This window comes from Notamacropus eugenii, chromosome 6, assembly GCF_028372415.1.
Source record: "Notamacropus eugenii isolate mMacEug1 chromosome 6, mMacEug1.pri_v2, whole genome shotgun sequence".
In the NCBI taxonomy this organism is placed as follows: Eukaryota; Metazoa; Chordata; class Mammalia; order Diprotodontia; family Macropodidae; genus Notamacropus; species Notamacropus eugenii.
The window spans coordinates 206,463,356-206,487,201 of NC_092877.1; the positions used below are offsets into that span (position 1 = coordinate 206,463,356).

General features: G+C 38.0%; 1 protein-coding gene and 1 long non-coding RNA gene across 4 annotated transcripts in view; one reads left to right on the forward strand and one right to left on the reverse strand.

The window, feature by feature from the left end:
• RASA3 (RAS p21 protein activator 3) overlaps positions 1-23,846 on the forward strand; it is a 283,743-nt gene that overhangs the window by 149,213 nt on the left and 110,684 nt on the right. For all 3 annotated transcript variants that reach the window (XM_072621862.1, XM_072621863.1, XM_072621864.1), the window contains exon 4: positions 5,222-5,316. In XM_072621862.1, coding sequence (XP_072477963.1) covers positions 5,222-5,316 — 95 coding nt within the window. The remainder of the gene's footprint in view (positions 1-5,221; positions 5,317-23,846) is intronic.
• LOC140512628 (uncharacterized) lies at positions 5,311-16,087 on the reverse strand. Its single transcript, XR_011969859.1, has 3 exons — positions 16,019-16,087; positions 6,117-6,175; positions 5,311-5,379 (listed from the first exon to the last, which is right to left on the reverse strand). It is a non-coding gene; the product is annotated as an uncharacterized lncRNA (long non-coding RNA).

Here is a 23,846-nt window from a genome sequence, read left to right on the forward strand (position 1 = left end):
TCTATGCAGTTAAGAAACTGAGTCAAAGTAGAATTCCATTTTTAACACTGCCTACTACTGTGCACATCGTGCCTATCTGTGTATTCCTTTTCCATCCCTTCCCTCTTCTTCCCTTTCCCTTCCCTTCCTTTGCCTTTCTCCTGTCTCTCACCCCTTTCTTTCTCTCATCTTTTTCTCCCTTCCTTCTTTCCTTTTCCCCTTCCTTGCTTCCTACCTTCCTTCCATGAAACATACTAAAGCTACATAAAGTAGTCATTTCATGTAGCTTTAGTGTGCTGTTTTCTCTTTTATGTATGTCACTTGATAGATTACTGTAGCCAATGACTAGAGATCATTGTTACTGAGAGAGATTCTGATGTGCAGAATTAAATGCTCATTGTGTAAGTCAATTAAGTAAACATAATTAATAGTGCTAACTATCTCAGTGCTGAGTGAGCTATGTCCCTTTTGCAAAAACAAAATACAGATGCACTTGTGGCATAGAGTTTGCCGGAGATATGACAGTGAATCACGCAGCTATTGTTTGGAGGCAAAGGAAATTACACCAGAACATGTTCTAGGATTGCTCTCTGAAATGGGAAAATTACCCAGTGAGAAAAGTATACACTTACCTGCAGATGTCTGCCCTAAAATGGTGGACTTGGTGGGTAACTGAAAGGTAGGAAAATTAAATGGTTTCAAATCCCTCCCAGTTAATTGAACTCAACTGCTCCCCTTGCTTTACTGAAATGGCATTTCTGACCAGGACTGTTGAAGAAATTAGTACTAATTGAGCACTAGAAGTAGTTATTTGGGACGCATAAAAATATAAGGGAGAACAATTGTTCCTTCCTTTTTCTACCAACATTACCAATATTTGTTGTCTGTATGTAGTACAGTGAAAAGAACACTGAATTTCAAGTCAGTAGAGCTGTGTGACTGGGGACACGTTTCTATCTCTCTGGGTTTGGTTTCCTCATCTCTAAAAGGTGTCATTTCAACTAGATTTTCAACTTTCAGCTGTATAAAGATGGGATCCTAGGTCTCTTAATTGCCTGAGTTGTTAATCTGAAATAAGCCAACTAGTAAGGATTATATTAATTGCTTCACTTGGTTGGCTGACTTGATTGACAGCTTGGGAAGCACGTGACAAGGGATATAGGAAGGCTGGCTGTTGTAAGGTGTATCCTCTTCCATCATCTCCCTTCCATTGATTCAAAAAAGATAACAGGTTCAGGTAACAAGCTGAGGCTGCTGATCAGGGGTTCTCAACCTGACGTATGTAACCTTATTTTTGTTTCTTAAAATAAAGATTTTTTTTTTGATAATGGCATTTCAACGTAATTGGATCTCTTTGTAATTATAAATTTTATTTTATGCATTTTTAAAAGCATTATTCTGAAAAGGTATCCTTAGGTTTCGCCAAACTACCAGAGGGGTCCATGACACAAAAAAGTTTAAGAACCCCTGCTATAGAAGATGGGCTGATGTTCCAGAAACAAGTAATAATAGCTGGGGATACTATAATAGTTGATACTATTTATTTAATCTTTTAGTGTATTCTCTACTAGCTTGTATGTAACTGGCTTTATGTATCCATGCCTATCCACGTGTGTAGGCACATTGGTGTGCTGGGGTGTGGTGCTACACTGGGAGTACAGCTCTGGAGCCTCAAATGGAGTTGTTGTTCAATCATTTTTAGTCATATCTGAGTCTTCGTGACACCATTTGGGGTTTTCCTGGAAAAGATACTGGAGTGGTTTGCCACTTCCTTCTCCAGCTCTTTTGACAGATGAGAAACTGAGGCAAGTAGAGTTTAAGTGACTTGACTAGGGTCACATAGCTAGCAAGTGTCTGAGGCTAGATTTGAACTCATATCTTCCTGACTCTAGGCCCATCACCCTATTTAATATGCTACCAATGTCTCTCTAAATCCAATGCTCTTTCCACTGTGCTACCTACATAGAGCAAATATTTAGTTATAACCTTGTTACTGACATACATTAAAGAGAGCATACATTTTGGTATCATTTGCAAACTGAGGCTAAAGAGACAAAGTGATGTACTCATGGTCCACAGAAGTGAGATTTCAATGCAGATCTCTCTCCAATTAATAGCAGATGTTTGTAAGATTTTAGAAAGAATAAATAAGAATGTAACCTAGCTTTCTGAATATTGAATGTTGACTTGACTTTGTTAATATAACATCACTGAGACCAGGCTAGCAAAGTTGTCATTTCGGTTGGCTTCATTCCTGCAGTTGGTGAATTGATCATTTTCATGGTATCAGCTCTTTGTTAAAAGGAGCTTCTGGCTTCCAGGAAGTTGCCAGTCTTATTTCTTAAGGTCCAGCTGACATCTAGAAGCTGATCTGTCATTCCTCAAACTTGTGCTTTTGGTTAACTTTTGAGAGATACTGCATAGGCAAGAGAAAACTCCATAGCTAGGTATTAAGGACAGGAATCCACACTGGCCAATCAGTTAGTCTATAAGTATTTCTTAAGCACCTGCTGTGGTCCAGGCACTATGTTGATCAATAAACATACATTGAATGGCAGTTATGTGCTTGGTGCCCTGGGAACAGCAAAGAAATTTAAGACATAATCTCTGCCTCCAAGGAATTTTTGATGTGGGTTTAGTTGGAGAAACAAGACATGAACACCCGAGGAATTAAAAAGCAAAAATAAATTCCAAATGATTGGTAAGGAAAAACACTTTGCTAGAAAAGTTCTAAAAAGGGAAAGATCTTTTTGAATTGGGGGTAGTCATGAAGAACTTCTTGGAGGAGGTGGCACTTTGCTTAAGCGGAACTTTGAAGGATTGACAGTTTCAAATAAGTAGGGACGTGTGGGACAGACATCTCAAATGGCAGGAATGTTCCTCTACATCTCTATTGGTCTTTCAAAAGAAGGTTCCCAATTCTCTTGGCCTTTCTAACGGAAGTGTATTACTAGAAGGAGACAAAATTGTTTTGTTAGAGAAGGGAAATAGATTGAGGAAATTATTTGGTCCCTCAATGGAGTTCATAATATTATAGCTTTAGAACTTGAATACTGCTACTATTATTATTACTACTACTACTGTTACCATCACCACTACTAACACTGTTACTGCTACAACTAGTACCTCCACTGTAACTGCTATTACTACTGCTACCATCACCACCAGTTCTTCTATTGCTAGTACTACTGCTGTCACCACCACCACCACCACCACCACCACCACCACCACTACTATCCAGCATTTATATAGTTCTCTGAAATTTACAAAGTGTTTAACATATGTTATTTTAAGGTGGGATAGGTGCTGTCATTATCTCCATTTTACAGATGAGAAAACAGATCAGAAGAGGTGCACCTAGGATCACACAGCTAGTACATAGTTTGAACCCAGGTCCTCCTGACTACAAGTCCAGTGCTCTATCCACTGAGCTATCCAGCTGCTGGACCTTAGAGATTATTGAGTCTAATCTCTGCCCTTTATTTATAAAGAAGCTGAGCCTTAGAGCAGTGAAGTGACTTATTGTAACAGCAAGCACCCTGGCACATGCAGGATGACCTGCTTGCACACATTCTTGGATCTGCTTTTCTTAAAGCAAAGCAACTTTTAAGGGGTCAACAATCTTCTTTAATTACATGCACTAGTTCAGGGGAATAGTCAGTACCATAAACATCAGAGAAAACATAAGCAGAGAAAATACAAACAGAAAATACAAACAGAGAAATTAGCATAAAGACCAATAGGCAGGGCGCTGACTGCCTGAATCAAAGTAATATTGCTATACCCTTTACATACGCCACTGGATTGAGAGAGCCTTTACATATGAGCAGTTGGTGGGGAAGTGGGGTGGGGGGGTGGGGTCTGAATATATAGCTACTCAGAGTCTCAAACAGGGAATCACAAGATCCTTCTCATAAGCAAGTCCCCCAAAGCACAATACCAAATCAGAGTATATATACACTTCTCAGAGCCAGAAGTCATCACAACCCTTGAGACTCAGTGCCTAATCAACTTAGTACCAAAAGGTGTAGAAGCCTTCCTACAAGAAAGGCTCTCCCTAAGCAAGCTCCTACTTAATGGGCTCCACATGAAGCCTATTAATGGGCGAGGAAGATCTTAAATCCCATTAACATTACACTCGCACTTGGTTACATAAGTGCTAGAGGTGACAGTTGGAGTCCAGCATATTATTCATTAGACTCACATTTTCTATGCATGTTATAACTGATTTGCAAAGTGCTTTCCTCATAGCCACTCTGAGACATAGGTAGTCTTTATGGTATCAGCCCCACTTTACAGATGAAGAAAGTTCAGACATGAAGTGACTTACTGAGTTACACAATTTTGGCAGGAGCCAAAGACCAGGACTACTTGCTCTGAATCTAGTGTCTTCTCCACTATGCCCAACTGCCCTTTCCCTCCTTCCTAATATGGCATTCTACTTCTAGGTGCTATGATGACCAAATAAATTATGAGAATAAGGAACCATTTTAAGGGGAATCATGTCCTTCCCCAGTCCTAAAAATTCTGTCTGACTTGAATTTATTTTAAAATGCAGATAACTGCACTACCCTGAAAGTAATGAAAGCTGGCACATGGAACACAGATGCTTTACCACTCTATGTGGGAAACAAATAATTTATTATTGCCTCATTCTCAACTTTAGGCTGCAGTTTATGAGCCAAGCTGATGAACTTCATAAACAAGCTCGAGTTACTACTTTGTGCTTTCTTGTTATAGCGATTCACCCCCAGTTTCCCCCACCCCCATCCGTAAGATGAGGATGATAATAATACCTTTCTCTTCTCTCCCTGGGGATATGTTCAGGATAAATGAAAGAATAATATATAGTGCAGTTTTGAACACCATGTAGAAATGTGCAGAATTTCTTAAATTTAAGACATTGTAATATTATTTTTTACTCCATAGCAATCAACTACTAGGAAGCTTGGTCAGTCAGAGGGGTCATTAATTAAAGTATTAGGATTTGTGAAAAAGATGGGAAGAGCTTGTACCTTGAAAATGTTACCTTGTAAAGTTTTTGAAACCTAAATGTCACTGGAGTTTTGGAAAAACCAGGTCATGAGAAAATGAAGACCTATGAGACAACAAGTAGTTTAATTGGTGTCTCTGTTTTAAAATAAATAATCTTAGATGATGAATGGATGAAGTGTTCTCTTAATGAAACTGGTTCAAGCTGGTAGATTCATGATCTGTTATATTTCTTTTCTTTTGCCTTTAGGAAAAGTGGCTATACAGAAGGAAGACCTCCAGAAGTACCATAACAGAGATACTTGGTTTCAGCTGCAACATGTTGATGCTGATTCAGAAGTCCAGGTGAGATTTCCATGACACTGGAGCCTTCAGTAATAGAGCATCAGCTCCCCAGACTGCATAGAACTAAAAATAAATTGTAGATACCATCAGAATCCATGGGAAAGGAATACGTACATAATTACTTATTTTATGGTTAGAGAGATGTCCCATCATGGAAGAATTCTTCTTCTTCCCTGTTCTATTCTGTCAGCCCTTTCCAGCCTCTCCCTGATCCAGCTATTTTCATTGCCAGACATCTCAGTAGTGTCACTTTTCTATCCTTGAATTTCTGACCTATTTGATGTGCCATTTCTGCCCTACCAGTGGTCAACCTTGAATATTTTCTACCATCCACCTTCTTTGTTCATATTTGAACAAAGTATAAAATGGGAGACACTAGCGCAGGACTGCTCAGCATGGTGTGCCCACATCAGAAAGGGTGCTGTGCCCTACGAGCAGAGCAGAATTAAGACAGCACAAAGTAAACGTAGGATATGCAAATTTGGAGTATCCACCCCAAAAGTTCATATGAACTATCTGTGGCCAACCTGTGACAGAGCATTCCAAGCTCGTATTGGTCTGATTGGCCACAGTCGGACACGCTGAAACTTCACTTTATCATGGGGGTGTCATTTGGGTCCTCTTCGAGAATGAAGGACAATAACCACCCAATCACATCTGAACAAAAAGCAATATGCTGGAAGTTATCGAAATGAGATGACTGCTAGGTTATCTACAAATGTGTTTCACCTGATCTTAAGTGGGCCTTTACTTCTGCACAGATATTTTAGAAATCGGGCTTTCATTGACTCTCACATTACCTGTTATTATGAGCATCCTCTTCTCTCAACCAGTCAATCATGATTTGTATATTAAATGCCTATTGGTTACAAATGCAAAAATGAAACACATCCTATTGGTAAAGAAAACATATACATGAAATAAGTATAAAATATATAAAATAAAAAGATAAAATATAAATTTTTAAATAAATTTCAAATTAATTTAAATTTCAAATAAAATATATTTGAAAAATAAGTATAAGTAGAACATAAATGCATACCATAAAAATAAATATAAAATATATAAAATAAACACAAGGTTATTTTTGGAGAGAGGTACTAGCAGCTGGATGGATCAAGAAAAGCCTCATAAACATATAGAAGGTAAGACTAGAGCTGAGTTTTGAGGAAAACTAGGGCTTTTGAGAGGTAGAAGGGAGGAGGTGGAGAAGTGATTTCCAGGCGCGGAGGAAAGCCTGTGGGAAATAAAAGAGATGGGAGATGGAATGTTAAATGGGAGAAATAGCATGCAGCCTGCTTTGGCTGAACTCTACTTTCTGTGAAGGGGAATAAAGTCTAATAAGTTTATAAAGGCAAATTGGAGCCAGGTTTTAAATGACAAACGGAAGAGTTTATATTTGATCGTAGAGATAATATGTAACTGCTGGAGTTTATTGAGAGGAAGAGTGACATGTTCAAACGTGCTTTAGGAATGTTGCTTTGGTGGCCGAATGGAGGGTAAATGAGAATGGGGGGAGTGTAAAATTAGGGAGACTGAATAGGAAGCTATTGCAATGGTCTGGGACAGAGCTAATAAGGGCCAGAGTTAGGATGGTTGAGAAATAAATACAGAGAAGAGGACAGTTACTAGACATAGCTATGGAACAGAATTGACAAAGCTTGGCAACTGTATGGGTCAGGTGAATATGAGTGAAGAGTTGAAGATGGAATTGCATCCCTGGTGACTAGGAGGATGGGGCTACCCTAGAGAGAAATAGGGAGGCCAAGAGGAAGGGGAGGTTTAAAGGGAAAGTAGTGACATCTGTTTTGATCATGTTGAGTTTGAGATGTCTATGGGACAAGTAAATGAGCAACTGGAGTTTGAGAAGGAGATAAGGGCTGGGCTGGAGATAGGGGTGTGTGTGTGTGTGTGTGTGTACATGTATAAATATATATATAGAGAGAGAGCAAGAGAGAATGATATGTATACACATAGAGAAAGAGATATATAGATATACACACATATGTATATATACACACATATTTATATTTTATATACACTTATGTGTATATATAGTATGTATATATGTGTGTGCATATATATGTACAGAGAGAATTATATATACAGATATAGAGATATATATGTATACACACACATATATAATATACATTTATATGTATGTATATAATATATATTTTACATGTATATGTGTGTGTGTATGTATCATATGCATAGAGATAGATTAAAGTATGGTAGCTCATGAGATACTGTAGAGAGTATAGATAAGACAGAGAAGAGAGGCCAGAAAAGAACCTTGGAGTATATCCATCCATCTGTAGGGGATGGGACCTAAGTCATAAGTTCACAGATTTAGAACTGAAAGGGTCAGCTACTGGTTTCATGTGTAGAAATGGGGAGGTTTGATATGGAGAAATGGGAAGAAAATGGAATTAGAAAGGGAAAATTTCAGAATTGTTTTGTTTTTTTACTGAAGTAGAAGGTGAGGTCTTCTACTGAGATTCAACCTACTGAGGTTAGTTGGAGTGGTATAGATGGTTTAAGAAGAGGTTTGGAATAAAAGCTGTGACTTCTATGATAGGGAAGAATGAAGGGCCTGTATGCAGCAGTTATGACACAGCTAAGTGGGTAGCGTAAATTTATAGAGGACCTAGTCAACAGGGTTATGTGACTCCTCCAGCATCTAGAGAACCGAGACAAAAGTGAAAAAGGCTAGGTAGGCAGTGCTGATCAAGGACTGAGATTTGGAAGGGGATGAATGACAACAGAGCAGTTAGGGGAAGGATTCAAGGATAGAACACAATGTTAAGTGGAACTAATTAATGTCAAGATTTGAAGGAATAAAAGTGAACAGAGCAAGGGTCATGGCCTGCGTGGGGTCATGGAGATTACTTGGAAGGGCCAAGTGACTAAGTTATAATAAAAGCTGATAGTAGTTTTAAGAGAGATCAGGAACTGGGTCAAAGAGGAATTTTAGAGTTATGGATCAAGGAGGCACAACATTTTGGGGTGATATTGAGATTGAAGTTATGACTAAGCTTAGGTTGCACAGAAATAATTAGTTCTGGAATCCCAAAAGTTCCATTAAATAGCTCAACTATTTTACTTTTCTATGTAGGGGGGAGGGACTTAAATCAGGAAAGATGCTACAGTTGTCCATGTAAGAGATAATTAGAGCCTGAAATTGGGTGGGGGTCATGTAAGTAGAAAGAAGGGGACAGGTACATGTGTATGTGTGTGTGTATGTGTATTTACATATATATCATATGCACAGAGATAGATTAATGTATGGTACAAGAGATATTGTGTAACATCAAGAAGATATTACAATGAATTGGATACACGGGGTGAGAGAGAGTGAATATTTGAAGACAACACTGTGAATCTGAGTGCCTGGGAGGATAGTAATTCTCTTGAAAGAAATTGGAATGTTTGGAAGTGAAGACGGGCTTCATGGAAAAGATGAAGAGTTCAGTTTTGTACATAAGGAGTTCAGGAAGCCTGTGGAACATCCAGTTTGAAATATTCAGTAGGTAGTTGGAGATAAGGAACTGGAGCGCAGGAGAGAGACTATGTCTGGATGTATAGATCTGGGAGTCACCTGCCTAGAGATGATAATTAACTCCACAGTGAAATCAAGCTGGTGAAGTCAAGAATTTAGAAGTGAACAGGGAGACTAGAAAAGGACTAGGGCCTTGCATTTAGGGGTGGTGAAACAGATGAGGAACCAGCAGAAGAGACTGGTTCTTACTCATTTCTCAACATTACACACTGTCATCCAGACATGCTGGTCTACTTGGTGTTCCTCACACATTTTTCTCCATCTCCCATTTCTATGCCTTTGTCCTGGAATGCCCTCTCCTTTACCTCATCTTCTTGAAATACTTGTTTTCCTCAAGACTCAGCTACATCTCCTCCTTCTGCAGGAGGCCTTTCCTGGTCCCCATTGTGGCTAGTACTTTCCCCTTTGATATTAGCTTTTCTATTTGTATGTACATATATTGGTCATGTTGTGTTCATTAAATTCCTTGGGAACAGGGAGTGTTTTGCCCTCTTTGAATCTCTACCTTTTAGTAAAGTGCCTAATTCATGGTAAACACTTGTTGATTGATGAATGAAAGAAGGTAGAGGAAGTAGATTAGGAATGTTTAATCCCAAGATGTCTTAGATAGGATTTCCCCCATCTCATTTCTAAGGTTAAATATGGTTTGTACTGTCCATGAAAACAATATTTAGCTTACTTAAGAACACAAAACCTTTTCAAAGTTTTTTACAAACCCCGCTCCCTAGGAGCAATCATTTTTGCATGCTTTGTAGATTCTTAAATGCTCATTAAAACAAGCCTCACAGAACATTTACTTGGCATTATTTTGTTGGTTTAGCATATAATGGACACAGTAAAATTGCATGTTCAAAGAAATCTGTGATTGGGTTTTCCTATTCCTTTGGAATCCTAGAATCTCAGATTTTGAAGGGATTTTGGAGGTCACCTGATGAAAGTGCCTACCTGATACATGAACCTTTCTACAACCTCTCTGACAGATGGTTGTCAAGGGGTTGCTTATAATTTAGGCTTCCAGATTAGTATAATTTTATTCTATTTGAATTCATAATTTATTCTGTGATGATCATATTTTGCTTAAAAAAGAGAGATCAGTTTTGTCTCTTTACTTCATAATGCCAGTCATTCCACAGATGGTTTTAAAAAACATTCTTATATTAATTTGCATTCCACTGAGTGAATCTAGACACTGGGAATTTGCAAATGAAAACATCACATAGCCTTTGCCCTCAAGGAGCTTATGATTTAGTATTGTACTGAATTCTTTATTGTTTTCTTGGTCCCTTTTTTGCATCACTTTCATAGATTTATATTTAAATATTAATCATATATATTAATTTATTATTGTTATTTTACATCTATTTATTTTATACTTAAATATTAAATTAGAAATTTTTAAAATGATAGGAAGACTATTTTCCTACCTCAGAACATGAAAGCTTTCCTTTGCAGTATGGTAACTAAAGGGAGTTGATATTTGGAGAGCTGTACTGGTTATTTTTGCATGGTGTTAGAGCATGAAAAACATCTGTGACAGGATATTTTCTAGCTATTTGTAACTTTAAGGCTAGTAGATCAAACACAAAACTCATCAATATGTTCAAGTATGAAATCCGATTTTGCAAGGTAGGAGAAATGAAATAAAATTAGAAATGGATTCAATTTTTGTATTTTTCCTATAGTTTTTTATCTGTGTGTATCTAATGGAAACCAAATTGCTTTTCATTTGACTCAGTGAATTATTTTAAAAAAATAATCATTTTAATTAACCAATATGAATAGCATGTTGATATTATGTAGAAGCAGCACAGCTAGGTAGCACAATGGATAGAGTATTGGACCTGGAGTCAGGAAGACCAGAGTTCGAATGCAGCCTTGGACACTTACTAGCCGTATGAGCCTGGTCAAGTCACTTAACCCTATTCACTTCAGTTTCCTCATCTGTCAGATGATCTGGAGAAGCAAAATGACAAACCACTACAGTATCTTTGTCACAGTGGAGTCATAGAGAGTCAGACTTGAATGAAATGACTGAACCACCACCAAATTATATAGAAGTAGGAAAGTGGTGCAGTGGATAGAGTACCTGGAGTCATAAAGACCTGAGTGTGAATATTGCCTTAAACATATTCTAGTTTTGTGACTCTGAACAAGTCACTTAATGTCTATCTGCTTCAGTTTTCTCCACAGTAAAATGGGGATATTAATAGCACCTTCCTCTCAGAGTTGTTGTGAAGATAAAATGAGATACGTATTTGTAAAACCCTATACAAACCTTGCGACACTATGTAACTGCTATTATTGTTACTATTATCAACAATGGTATATCCCATTTCTTAGCTCTCTATGATTAGTTCACTAATTAATTTCATAGTTGTCTTCAAATGATTACTCTGTGATGAAGTAACTCATTTTACCACGTGAGTAGAAAGGATCTACTAGAGATATAAGCGGATCTTTGTAAATTGCATTTTGGCGCACCTCCCTGAGACCACTGTTTCTATTTGAATTGTCAAACTTAAAATTTTTGGTTCAGATAAGACATCATATAGTTTCTTAATTACTGAGGAATTATGGTAAAGACATATAAGGAAAGAACAACTAAACCCAGTGCTGTAAACTTTTTAAAATGTGTTTTTTTTTTAAATTAGGAACTTAATCATCAGCACACATAAACATTTCAATATACAAACATGAAAAAAGGTTGCATATTAACATCTCTTGTGATCTTTTTAGGAAACGTGTTAAAATTAACATAGTGGAAACAAAATTGCCCCATTTGTGTCCTTGTCTGAACTTCTTTTTGCTTTTTTCTTTATATTTTTAAATGTTTATTGATGGTTTCTTTCTTTTTGTGTGTCTCCATCAAAACCCATCAACTCACCCTTCTCATAAATAGAAATCCAACTTCCCCAGTAACAGATTCGTTTAATGAAGTATAACAAATCAGCATACTGACCCTTCTTGAAAATGTATATTTCATCCCTCACTTTAGTCCAGCACTTCTCTGCTAATAGGCAGGGAACCCGCTTTATTATAAGTCTTCTAAAGACTCGGTTAGTCATTGTGTTGGTTAGTTCTGAAGCCTTTCAAAAGCTGTCTTCTTTTATGTTATTGTGGTCATTGTATACGTTGTTTTCCTACTTCTGTTCATTTCACTGCATCAGTTCATACAAATCTTTTCTGAATCCCTGGCAGTCAGCCTTTCTTATGACACAATGATATTCAATTACACTCATATAAGTTGTTCATTTATTCTCCAACTGATAGCACTTTGTTTAACAAAGAGCACCGTTATGAATACTTTTGTACAATTGGGTTCTTTTCCCCCGGCACTGTAAACTAGAATAATTTATATTTTGCTGTCTATAAAAGTAAAATGGAATCACCATAAATTGGAAAAGGCACGGTCGTTTTTGGTCTTCTCAAATTTGTTCTTAAAATTTTTGGTGAATTATGTTATGAAAAAGAGTTTTATTTTTTCTCCTTCCAAATTGCTGTATCATATGCCTGTAAACTTATGGGTAAAACTTGAGATAGGAGTGGTAATTGGACATATGTTGAGGGTCTGACAACCCCAAGTAACTATTTCTGGTGAAGCACTTCAAATCTAAATGTCTCTCGCTTCCTGCCACAAATGACTCTCCAGTTTCTTTCTATGCAAAGGTTTCATCATTTGACCGCTCAGTTCATCAGTTTCTCAGGATTAAGTTTGTAATTCTCCTCTCTCCAAATGCCATTAAGACAGGATTAAGGCAAAATCTATCAAATCTTTTTTCCCCTTTTCCTCTGCCTGTGACACCATTCTCTTCTACTGACTTGATCATTCATTGTCATTCATCGTCCTTTGGGCAGAAACACTCATCCAGTTAGGGCAAATATTTCAACACTCACTGCCAATTACACCAGACATGATACATCACAATCATAGAAAATGCATTTCATATAGTACATGATTCATGATATACAACGTTCATATATAGTAAATTCACCTGCAGCAAGCTTTATATGCTGTGCACCATGTATAGGATACAGTATGTTGTACTTTCTAGCTAACATTTATGTGTTATTTGGGTGATTCACTCATGCATTATCCATGGTACAACATATGTTAGCTTAGTCACCAGTCGGATAGTCTCTGCACTACTACTGTGAGAGTTACTGGGACTCTTGGATGCTCTGTCCTATGGGGAAGGTGTTTTTGTAAATATTAACCAGCAGCCTAGTTCTGGTACTATGATACTTGAGGGCTATTAGGGCTGGCCATTGCTTTTGGTGGCTTGGTAAAACTTCTGTTTTCTTGAGACCTCCAGTGGAGATGTAATAGGCATGAGATTATCTATTTCTTGGTTTCATTTGTCTCACCTGTCAAGGCAGGAAGTGGTTGCCTTGGTAGCAATCTCCATTCCATAATGGATATTCAGTCTTGTCTACATTAGAATATTGACTCAGACCATTTCTCCCTTGAATCCTCTCTAGAGATAGATGTTCAACAGGATCCTTTGCTGCGTCTAATTTTTTGACCTTCCTGTTTACTTGTTCATACCAGTTCATTCAACAAAATATTTATTAATTTATTTCTATTAGTTCCCCTGTGAGTACTGAGTGTGGTACATTCATTTGTATGTAGGTCCTGCACTGACAAATTTTATAAACTAATAGATTTCTTAGTCTCTTAATTATCTGATACGGGATGACTTTCCTTTTGTTGGGCTTTCTATAATAGTTTCCTATGACCCAGAGATTGCAGAGAAAAATGGTAGTGAATTTGATTATAATGTTTTTGTTAGCTTCAGTTCCTGAAGTTGTTGTAGAGTTCCAATTGGTGAAAGCTACCATACACAGTAAGAAGTGAAAGCCATAAACTTAAACTCTGTGAAAGATGACCTGTTAAAAAATCTTAATTCATTCACTGAGTCATAACTTAGATACTGTTACCAGTTCATGACCAATACTCAACCTTGAGTGCCTAGGCATTTACCCAAAAGCACTGGGTAAATGCCTGGATGTCTGGAAACCGTTCAATACTAAGTGTAAATGAAAATATTAGCCAAAAAATTAACTAAGCAGAAAAGCCCCAAATATCCACTAGTCCTCAGTGAAGTACCCTCTGGCTCCTCCTCTGTTTGATTTCTGTAATTTCCATGGGGATGTTGGGGGGTCTTTGTGGGGATCCACTGAATTATCTGGAAGCTGTCCAGGTGGCCCCTGTTTATAAATATTCATAGGGATTGATTAAACTCCTATAATCAATCTGGAGCCCCTTGACCTCTTTCTTTGATATCAAATTCACTCCAGGGTTATGGGGTAAGTACAGGGTTCCCCAGCCAGAGGAATTCTGGACCATACAATTGTGTGCTCTATCCTGATTATAAATGTCTAAATCTTTCCAGCACCTCGAGATTAGAAAGCAGAGGTCTCTGGGCAAGGTTCTGTTTTACTGTTGAGTCATTTGGCAGTCATGTCCAGATCTTCATGACCCAGTCTGAGATATGGGAGGGATTTGCTGTATCCTTCTCCAGCTCATTTTATAGATAAGGAACTGAAGCAAAAAGGGTTAAGCGACTTGCCCACGGTCACACAGCTAGTCATTGTCTGAGGGCAGAGTTGATCGCAGTAAAATGAGTCTTCCTGACCCTAGGCCTGGTGCTCTATCCACCATGCCACCTAGGTTCTCATTAGGTTCTCTTACAAGCATCAAATATGTGATGTATCTATCCTTCTTGATTTATTCAGGTTTGGGGAGAAAAATACCATCCTGGTTTTTCCAGTGTTTTTGTTTTTTGTTTTAAGTGTCATCACTGTAGCTTCTACAGGATGATTATGAGACTCAGCACTTTGTTAAGGATCTCTTCCTGTGTTTTAAGCCTGGTACGAGAAGAACACTGTGGTATATTTTGTCCTATCTGCCCAGGTTCTCTTTCATACTTAAAAATCCTCTCCCTCCTATAGTCTGCATTTTGGAACCCCGTGCTTCCGTCAAGTCTCAGCTAAGATTCACAGGCCCATTCTAATCCCCTTACTTCATGCATGCTAGATGAGGAAACTTAGACGCAGAGAAGGTAGATGACTTAGTAATTAACTAATTAGTATAGCAGAACCAAGAGATTATTGTATACAGTAACAGCAATATTGTTTTAAAAATGAGTTTGAGTGAATACTTTCTTCCAATATCAAATCAGTAAATATTTCTGTTTTAGTATTTATATTTACTTCTATAAATATTTATTTATCATTTAATTATTTATTTCTATTTAAATATATGTTTTTAATATATATTATTTATAAGCACCCAAATTAACTATAAAGGACATATGAAGATGTACCATCTGCATCTAGAGAAGGAGCTGATAAATCGAATAATCATATATGTATATCTATCTGTCTATATAGATATATATATACACACGTGTGTGTGTGTGTGTGTGTGTGTGTGTGTGTGTACCTATTTGTGTCTGAGGGTAACCATCTCTAGGGTAGGCTGGTGGAGGGAAGAAAAAAGGAAAATAAAGAAATTTACATGATAACTTTCTTATATATTTAAAAGCAATCACAAGTTATACATAACGGATTTGCAGTTTCATGAGCAATCGTCTTTTTTATTATACCATATTATGGGAATGTTTGTTTTATCCTATAAATAAAAAGGTTTTTAAAAATGATTTAGTAAAGCCTGACACATAGTAGGCACTTAATAAATGCTTATTGATTAAGCTAAAACCACACAACTAACAAGCAGCAGAGCAAACATTTGACCCCAATGCCTCGGACTCCAAATCCAGGTCTTTTTCTACCTTAGTGTGCTACCTCCAACACCTGTGGTTAGCTCCTTTATCTAGAAACTTGTGAGTATCAAATGAATCCAGGTCTTTTATGAACTATTATTGCCTCAGTCTTAACATGAATATGTCAAGCACCCAAAGAGAAGAGTGTCTTCTTAAGTTTCTTCATATAATCAGATATATTAAAATGAAAGGAGAAGCCTGCCAACGGGACATCCACTTTCTACTCTCTTCTACTGTAGTGGTTTTTCCTTTTTGAAGGGCTCAGATAGAAAGCACAGAGGTTGCCAGAAGCTTTCAAGTTTGCATGTACAAATATTTAACACGTACAATTAAGCAATGCCATCTGTTGACTGACCTGACTGTGGAAGGCAGGCTTCTTCCAGTTGTTTCAAGGAGGGGAAGTTGCGTTAGGGGTATGGGGAGCTGCTTCTTGTAGCCAGTGGCTTTTTGTGCCTACGTTTTGGCCTGCAGTGCTTTGGCTGGAAAGCAGAACAAGGGAAGGGTTTTCAGTACCTCAAAGGAATAGAGATATGTGAAAACCCCGAGCTGGCTCAACTGTGTCAAATGGAGCTTGAGCCTCCGAGACTTAAAAACCAGCCACTTTCTGAAGCTCTGCTTCTAGAGGATAATGTATGTTTTTCTTCTCCACAGGAAACAAATAGGTATGAGACCCTTTCTAAATAAATCTCTGAGGTCCTGAGCTTTGATGCTTTGCAATTTTGCTTATTTGTATCTCCCTTTGCAGGATTTAATGGGAAGGGATGTTTTAATGTGGCTCTGCACAGCATATGGCCTGTGGGTCACTTGTGGCCCACCAAAGGATTTTAGACAGCTTCCATGTGACCTGTGGCAACCAACCATTGTCAGTCTGTCTTTGCAGACTCTCTGTCTGTATCTACTGAACTGAAATTGGGTCATGGCTTATTTTCTTCACTGAAGTACTCAAAGATGTTAGTCAAGAACTTTTTTTTAACCACTTATCTATGGGACCCTTTGTTAAAGTCCTAAGCCAAAATGACTCTGAGCTCTTGGAAGCTGGGCCAGAAGGTTACAAGCTGTGGCAGGCCCTAACAAGTAGAGAAGACCTTGGGGTTTGGAAGCTGGGAATCTGCTGCCCAAGGCCCAGCCCCGTTGAGCTCTGTGAGGCCTCTTTCCAAAAGGTTGGGTTTTTGTGTTTGTGGTTGTTTGCTTTGTTTTGTTTTGTTTGTCCACAGTAACTCATGAAGATAATTTATAAGGGCATAATGGGGAGTGTGACTTATGTGGATAAAAGAAGGCCTTCAAGTCATGGATCCTTGAAATATCGATGTATTTAAATAAGAACAATAGTAATAATGGCTGTTGTTGTCCAGTTGTGTCCAACTCTTTGTGACCCCATTTGGGGCTTTCTTGGCAAAGATACTGGAGCAGTTTGCCATTTCCTTCCACAGTTCATTTTACAGATGAGGAAACTGAGGCAAACAGGATTAGGTGACTTGCCAGAGTTCCACGGCTAGGAAGTGTCTGAATCCAGATCTGAACTCAGAAAGATAAGTCTTCCTGACTCTAGGCTGAGCACGCTATCCACTACACCACTTTGATGTTCAGTAATAATGATAGCTAGCATTAACATAGAACTTTAAGTTTGGCAAAATACTTTATAAACATCATTTCATTTGATCTTCACAACAGTTATGGGAAGTTGGCACTATTATTACCCTCATTTTCAAATAAAGAATTACAGGGAGATAGAGGTTAAATGACTTACCCTGGGCCATACAACTAATAAGGAAGTGTCTGAGGCTGAATTTGAACCCACGTTTTCCAGACTCCAAGTCCACTGCTCTCTTCACTGAGCCACATGGTTATCCTCCTGTGTATGTTGATATAAAGGCTAGATCTGCTAATGAGATAAAATTTTTCTGTGTTGCTTTATTTTTTTGAATTTTGCTTATTTTATTCAGAACTTAAGAAATAAACAAGTATTGTTTTATTAGCTGTAATTTTTTTTCATCCAGAATTATGGTTGCACTAGTGTATTATATACCCATTGTAGAAACTCTCTCCCTAACGTAGGTCAGAAACTCCTCGGCTTTCTCCACTAGGTTTATAGGGTAACCTGAGGGGAGGTTAGCAGAATCACATACTAAGTACAGAAGGCAAGGCTTGAGTCTTTCAGATTGCCATGCCCGCTTTCTGTCCACTATGTAAGAGATCTCCTTAACCAGAATTAGCCTAAAGTTAACTTTCTAGGAATAAGTCATCTTTTTACATGTACTCTGAACGGGATACCCCTACTTTTTATACTGTGTGTACTCCCACTCTCACAAGCACTGGAGAAGGGAAACATCAATTATCCTGCATCATAGGATATCTCTGTATTTAACTTGAGAGGAAAACCTTAACAATTACCAGGGTCTGATCCTGTGGAGGTAACTAGGCCCTCTTCTCAGGAAAAACAGGAAACAGGAAAGTGAACATTGTGCCAACCGACAATACTAGCCAATTTGTTAGCAGTTGTGACATTTTTGTGTGTGCATGTGTGTGTGTGTGTGGGGGGGATGTTATTAACTGATGCAACAGCAACATTCTTTAGTTTAGTAGTTAAGTGACAAAAAAGTAGAAGGATAAAGCTTGGGCTGGGTGGGGGTGAAGTCTTAAAAAATGATACCTTGTAGGCTAAGTAATTCATTTGACAAGTATGAGGAATGATGATTAGAGAAAGCCTAAACCTGAGTCTCAGCCATTCAGTGAAGTTCCAATTCCAGTTCCCAAGAACTCAGTTCTTTAGACTGTTATGTCCTCTGTAACACAAAGCTTTCTTTGAAGAAAAACCATTCAGAACTCCCTCTGTAACACAAATTCCCTGCCTTCCACTGATGTTCTGCTGCCCAGTCACTGCTTCTTACACTCTGCTGAATGTTCAGATAGGCTGGGGATCCCTCCTTCAGAAGTTTGTAGGGTGTACTCTGGGGGAAAGCATGGTGTAGTGGAGTTGGGGTCATCATGACCGGTATTTGAATTTCTCCTAAGATACTAGGCCTTGTGACTCTAGGCAAAATTATTTAACCCCTCAGCTTCAGTTTTCTCATCAGTAAAATGAGCATTAGAAGACCACCAGCTTCATGGGATTATTGTGAGGATCACGTGAATAGGTTAAATGCCTTGCAGACTTTAAAGTGTTGTATAAACCTTGTTCAGTCAGATGACCCCATTTGGGGTGTTCTTGGCAAAGTGACTTGGGAGTTTTGCCCATTTTACAGTTGAGCAAACTGAGGCAAACAGGGTTAAGTGACTTACCCAGAGTCACACAGATAGTAAGTAAGTAAGCTAGTAAGGTCAGATTTGAACTCAATAGGATGAGTCTTCCTGATTCCAGGCCCGGTGCTCAAATCACTGTGCCACCTTGCTGCTATCAGCTAATATTATATATTAATTAATTAATAATGTAACTGGGAGAGATGCAAAGATAAGTAACATAAGGGCTCTACTGTCAAAGAACTTACTGCCAAGTATAAAAAGCTACATAATTAGTGAGCTGCCCATATCAGGAAGTTGTACAATAGCTTGTTTTTGACGGTGGTTGTTGTTCATTTGTGTCCAACTCTTTGTGACCTCAAAAACCAGAGCATGACAGGGCCTTCTGTGCTCCACTGTTTCCTGAAGTCTCTCCAAGCTCATGATGGTGGCACCATTTGCATAATCAGTATAAGCAGTAATAGAAAACTTCCTACTCATAAACTGGGCTACCCACGTAGACCCCCATGAGACCCTCTAGTATAATTGATATCATTATTTATTTAGAGTTAGAGAGCTTGAGTTTGAATCCCAGCTCTCTTCCTTTTCTCACTTGTGTCACTTTCCTTTCTCTGGGCCTCAGTTTCCACATCTGTAAAATGAGAACTAGATCATTGCTGAGGTCCCTTCTTATCCTGAATCCTACGATCCCATGAACTGTTGGCACAGTCTTTTATAATGCCAGAACAGTATGCATAGTAGGTGTTCGTTAATCATTGTTAGAATAAATTATCTATTCCAAAGGACGGGATCAGTTCAGTAAAATTGATGTTATCACTTTTAGCTTTCTTCCTGGAAGGGTCTGGAAGGTTGTACCCTCAGTCCTGGGAGTAGCCTGCCTCTGCTGTTGGCTCATAATAGTTCCATATTTGTGGTGCCAAGGATCGTGGAGTAGCTTAAAAATCCTTGTCACTTACAACTTCCCAAGGAAAGTACATTTATTTAAAGTTCTGGAACCAGTTGCCACATGACTGCGTGGCAACCAAAGCCCATCATCTTCTCAATCAGTCCACCTCCATGACAGAAGAACCTCTTTTTAACTTTAGCTAGTATTTATGGGCGCGGTTTGTTGTGCTTTTAGCGGCACCGTCTTGAAAGCGTATTTGATGTGAAGGGCAAAATGGCCCTACTGAATGAGGATTATAAGGAAGGCTGGAGTGTGGACAAGAAAGTCACTCATTTTGGAAGTATTTATTCCCTAGAGGCAATCAAAGAACTCCTTGAGTTCAGAGGAGATGCTTAGCTTTGCTTTAATGTATGAGAACTTTTATGGCTAAGTTGTAGGTTTTGGGTTTTTTTTTGTACATAGTATATTTGGTTTGAACCACAAATTTACAGCTGGTAGAAATATGAGGTACATGTTTTGGTGGGTTTGAGAAGGGTGTGAGCAAGGCTGGTTTCTTCTGAATTTCCACCCTGTGAAGTTTTTTGGTCCACAGTTTTCTAATGATGGGCCTCCCAAACTATTGCAGCCAGAGATAGAGAATAGGGCGTTGCTCATAGGTTATCCAAACAGCAAACCCTGGTTCCACTTTATTTGAAGCCTGTTTGAAAGTACTACATTTTAGCAGTTGTCAGTCAAAAACGAGTGCTACATCATTATAATGACCAAGCTTGTTTAAAAGAAAAGATATGAGCAAGTATCTCCCCCACTTCTTTCCAGAGGTAGAGACAGGAATAGAGAAGACTGCAATGTATATGTGTGTGTGTTTATGCATGTATATGTATATGTGTGTATGTGTATATATATATTTCTTAATGAATATCAATTCTGTTTTTATTTAAAAATTTTAATAGTATCTTATTTTGTCTGATTACATGTAAAGATAATTTTTAACATTTGTTTTTAAAAAACTTTGAGTTTATTGGTAGGGGAACATCTGAGGTTAAGTCTAAAATTAAGCTATTAGGCATAGGACTTTAGACCAACAACACTAAGTTAGGGTCCTTTAATTCTTAGTAATACTGTGGAGACAATTAGGTCAAGAGCTTGAGAAGCTAGCAACATAAATATTATTTGTGTCTCGGTTAATGTTTAAAAAAAATTTCTTTTGTGGTCCGTATTGTAAATTCTTTAAAAAGAAGTATCACCCGACCAAAAGTTTGAATAGTTTTATCTATTATAAACTGTGTTAAAAATGAAAAATAAAATAAAAAAACAACAAAAAAAACCCTTTAAGTTCCAAATTTTTTACCTCCTCCCTGCAATTTGGTGGTAAGCAATTTGATATGGGTTATATATGTGTAATCATGTAAAACATATTTCCATGGTAATTACGTTGTGAAAGAAGAAATAGACCAAAAGAATAAAATATGAAAAAAATGAGGTGAAAATTATATGATTGAAACTGCATTTAGATTCTGTCAGTTCTTTCTCAGGATGTGAATAGCCTTTTTCCTCATGAATCCTTTTGAATTGCAAGATTGTATATATTGTCAGAGTTTTTCAATACGTTGGTTAATTTTATTGAACTCTTTTGCCCACTTTCTTGTTAGAAGGAGAAGTTCTCTGAGAAGGGAAGGAGGGATGCATTTAACAATGTTAGTAATATAGAAACAAAAGGTATTGATAAATGATTGTTTTTCAAAATATTTCACTAGCCTTCATGGAGGGAACTGTAATGGCATGTACTATTCTCATAGATCCCCTAAAACAGAGGAAATCTAATCAAGTTCAAAATCTCTCCAGTTGTTAGAACTTTTCTTGCGTTCTGCCTTTTGAGCTAACATTTGTCATTTTTTCCCCCAAATATAAATTTTCTCATGGAAGTAGGTGGTAGATCAGTGTGAATTACTTGGAGGAAAGGTCCTGAAGAACCATACTCTTTTATAGATCCTTTGATATACATTCTCAAATCATCTTTTCAGAGAAGGTTCCAGTCACTCTGAAATTCCCTTGGCCGATCAGAATCTCTTGGCTTTCCACCTCTCCCTTTGCCTTCCCATATCAAACTCTAATTTTTGTTTTTCCTTTAATAGTATTTTATTTTTTCAATTATATGTAAAGATAATTTTCCACATTGCCTTTTTTAAGATTTGAATTCCAAATTTTTTTCTCCCTCCCTTCCCCCACCCCAAGATGGCAACCGATCTGATATAGACTATACATGTATAATCATATTAAACATACTTCCACGTTAGTCATGTTGTGAAAGAATGTAACACCAATACAGTACCCACAGCAGCCACTGTGGATGTGCAGGCATATTTCCAGGGTTAATTCACAAAATATAAACTCTCTTCCTCTAAGACAAGACCAAAATATTTATTCAGATACCAGAAAGCCAGATCCACCATAGGAACAAAGAAATCTATACACATTATCAATGCAGGGACCATGGCCATCCCCAAGCCTTCCCTCCCTCAGGCCTCCCCACAGATAAGCCCCCTTGGGCAAAATCACTCTCACTCATGCTAGCTGCTCTGCTCTGCTCTGCCTGTGCTCTCTCTCAGCTCCCCCTCACTCCCTCTTCCTGTTGCACCCTTCCTGCTCCACCTATGGCAAACTCCTCCCACCATCGGCTCCTTGTGACTCCAGCCAGAGCTCAAAGCAAGTCAATGGGCCTATTAAGGGGCAGGGAGAATCTTCAAATTATCTTACCATTACAAAGAAGAATCAGAGCCAAAGGGACAGCATTTTCCACCATGAATCATTTGGAATTGTCTTAGATCATTGTGTTGCTGAGAAGAGCTGGTCACCACACACACAGTGTTACTGTTACTGTGTACAGTGTTCTGGTTCTGCTGACTTCACTCAGCATCAGTTCATGTAAGTCTTTCCAGGTTTTTCTGAAATCCTCTTGCTCATCATTTCTCATAGCACAATAGTATTCCATTACATCCATATACTACAACTTGTTCAGCCATTTCCCAGTTGATGGGCATTCCCTCAGTTTTTAATTCTTGGCCACCACAAAAAGAGCTGGTATAAATATTTTTGTACAAATGGGTCTTTTTCCCTTTTAATGATCTCTTTGGGAAACAGACCTAGTAATAGTATTACTGGGTCAAATGCACAGTTTTATAGCCCTTTGGGCATAGTTCCAAACTGCTCTGTAGAATATTTGGATCATTTACAACTCCACCAACACTCGTTAGTGTTCCAATTTTTCCTACATCTTCTCTAGTATTTATCATTTTTCTTTTTTTGTCATATTAACCAATCTGATTGGTGTGAGGGAGTACCTCAGAGTTTTAATTTGCATATCTTTAATCAATAGTGATTTAAAGCATTTTTATATGACTATAGATAGCTTTAATTTCTTCTGAAGACTGCCTCTTCATATCCTTTGACCACTTATCCATAGGGAAATGACTTGTATTCTTATAAATTTGACTCAGTTCTCTATATACTTTAGAAATGAGGCCTTTATCAGACACTGGCTACAAAAATTCCAACACTTCTTGTCCACACCTTGATCTCCAATTCCTTAACCCCTCATTCTCTCTCAGGCCATCAACCCTGTACTAGCTACTCTCTCGTCCTTTCCTCTTCTTGACTCTTTGGTGAACCACTTCAACTCTACAGTGTTCTTTTCTCTTGAATACCTGACTCCTTTGTCATATTATCAATTATGTCCTACAAAAGCCTCACCTATGGATCATTCCCACCATCTGCTGCTTCCTTTCCTATACACTTGCTGCTGAACGAAGGTGGAGAAGATCTCACAAACGCTTTGATTGGGCCTACTAAATTTATGTTACATAACTCAGTGAGGCCTTCACTTTTGATAGAAAATCCTTCTATATATTTTTTTTTATTAAATTCCCACCGCACACTCCACAATGGCTTTTCCAGACCTTTTCACTCGTATTCAAACTTCCCATGATCTTCTCTCCCCTTGCCCTCTCAGTTGAAAACTGCCTCATATTTTGTAGAAAAAAGAGAGGCCATGCACCAAGAGCTC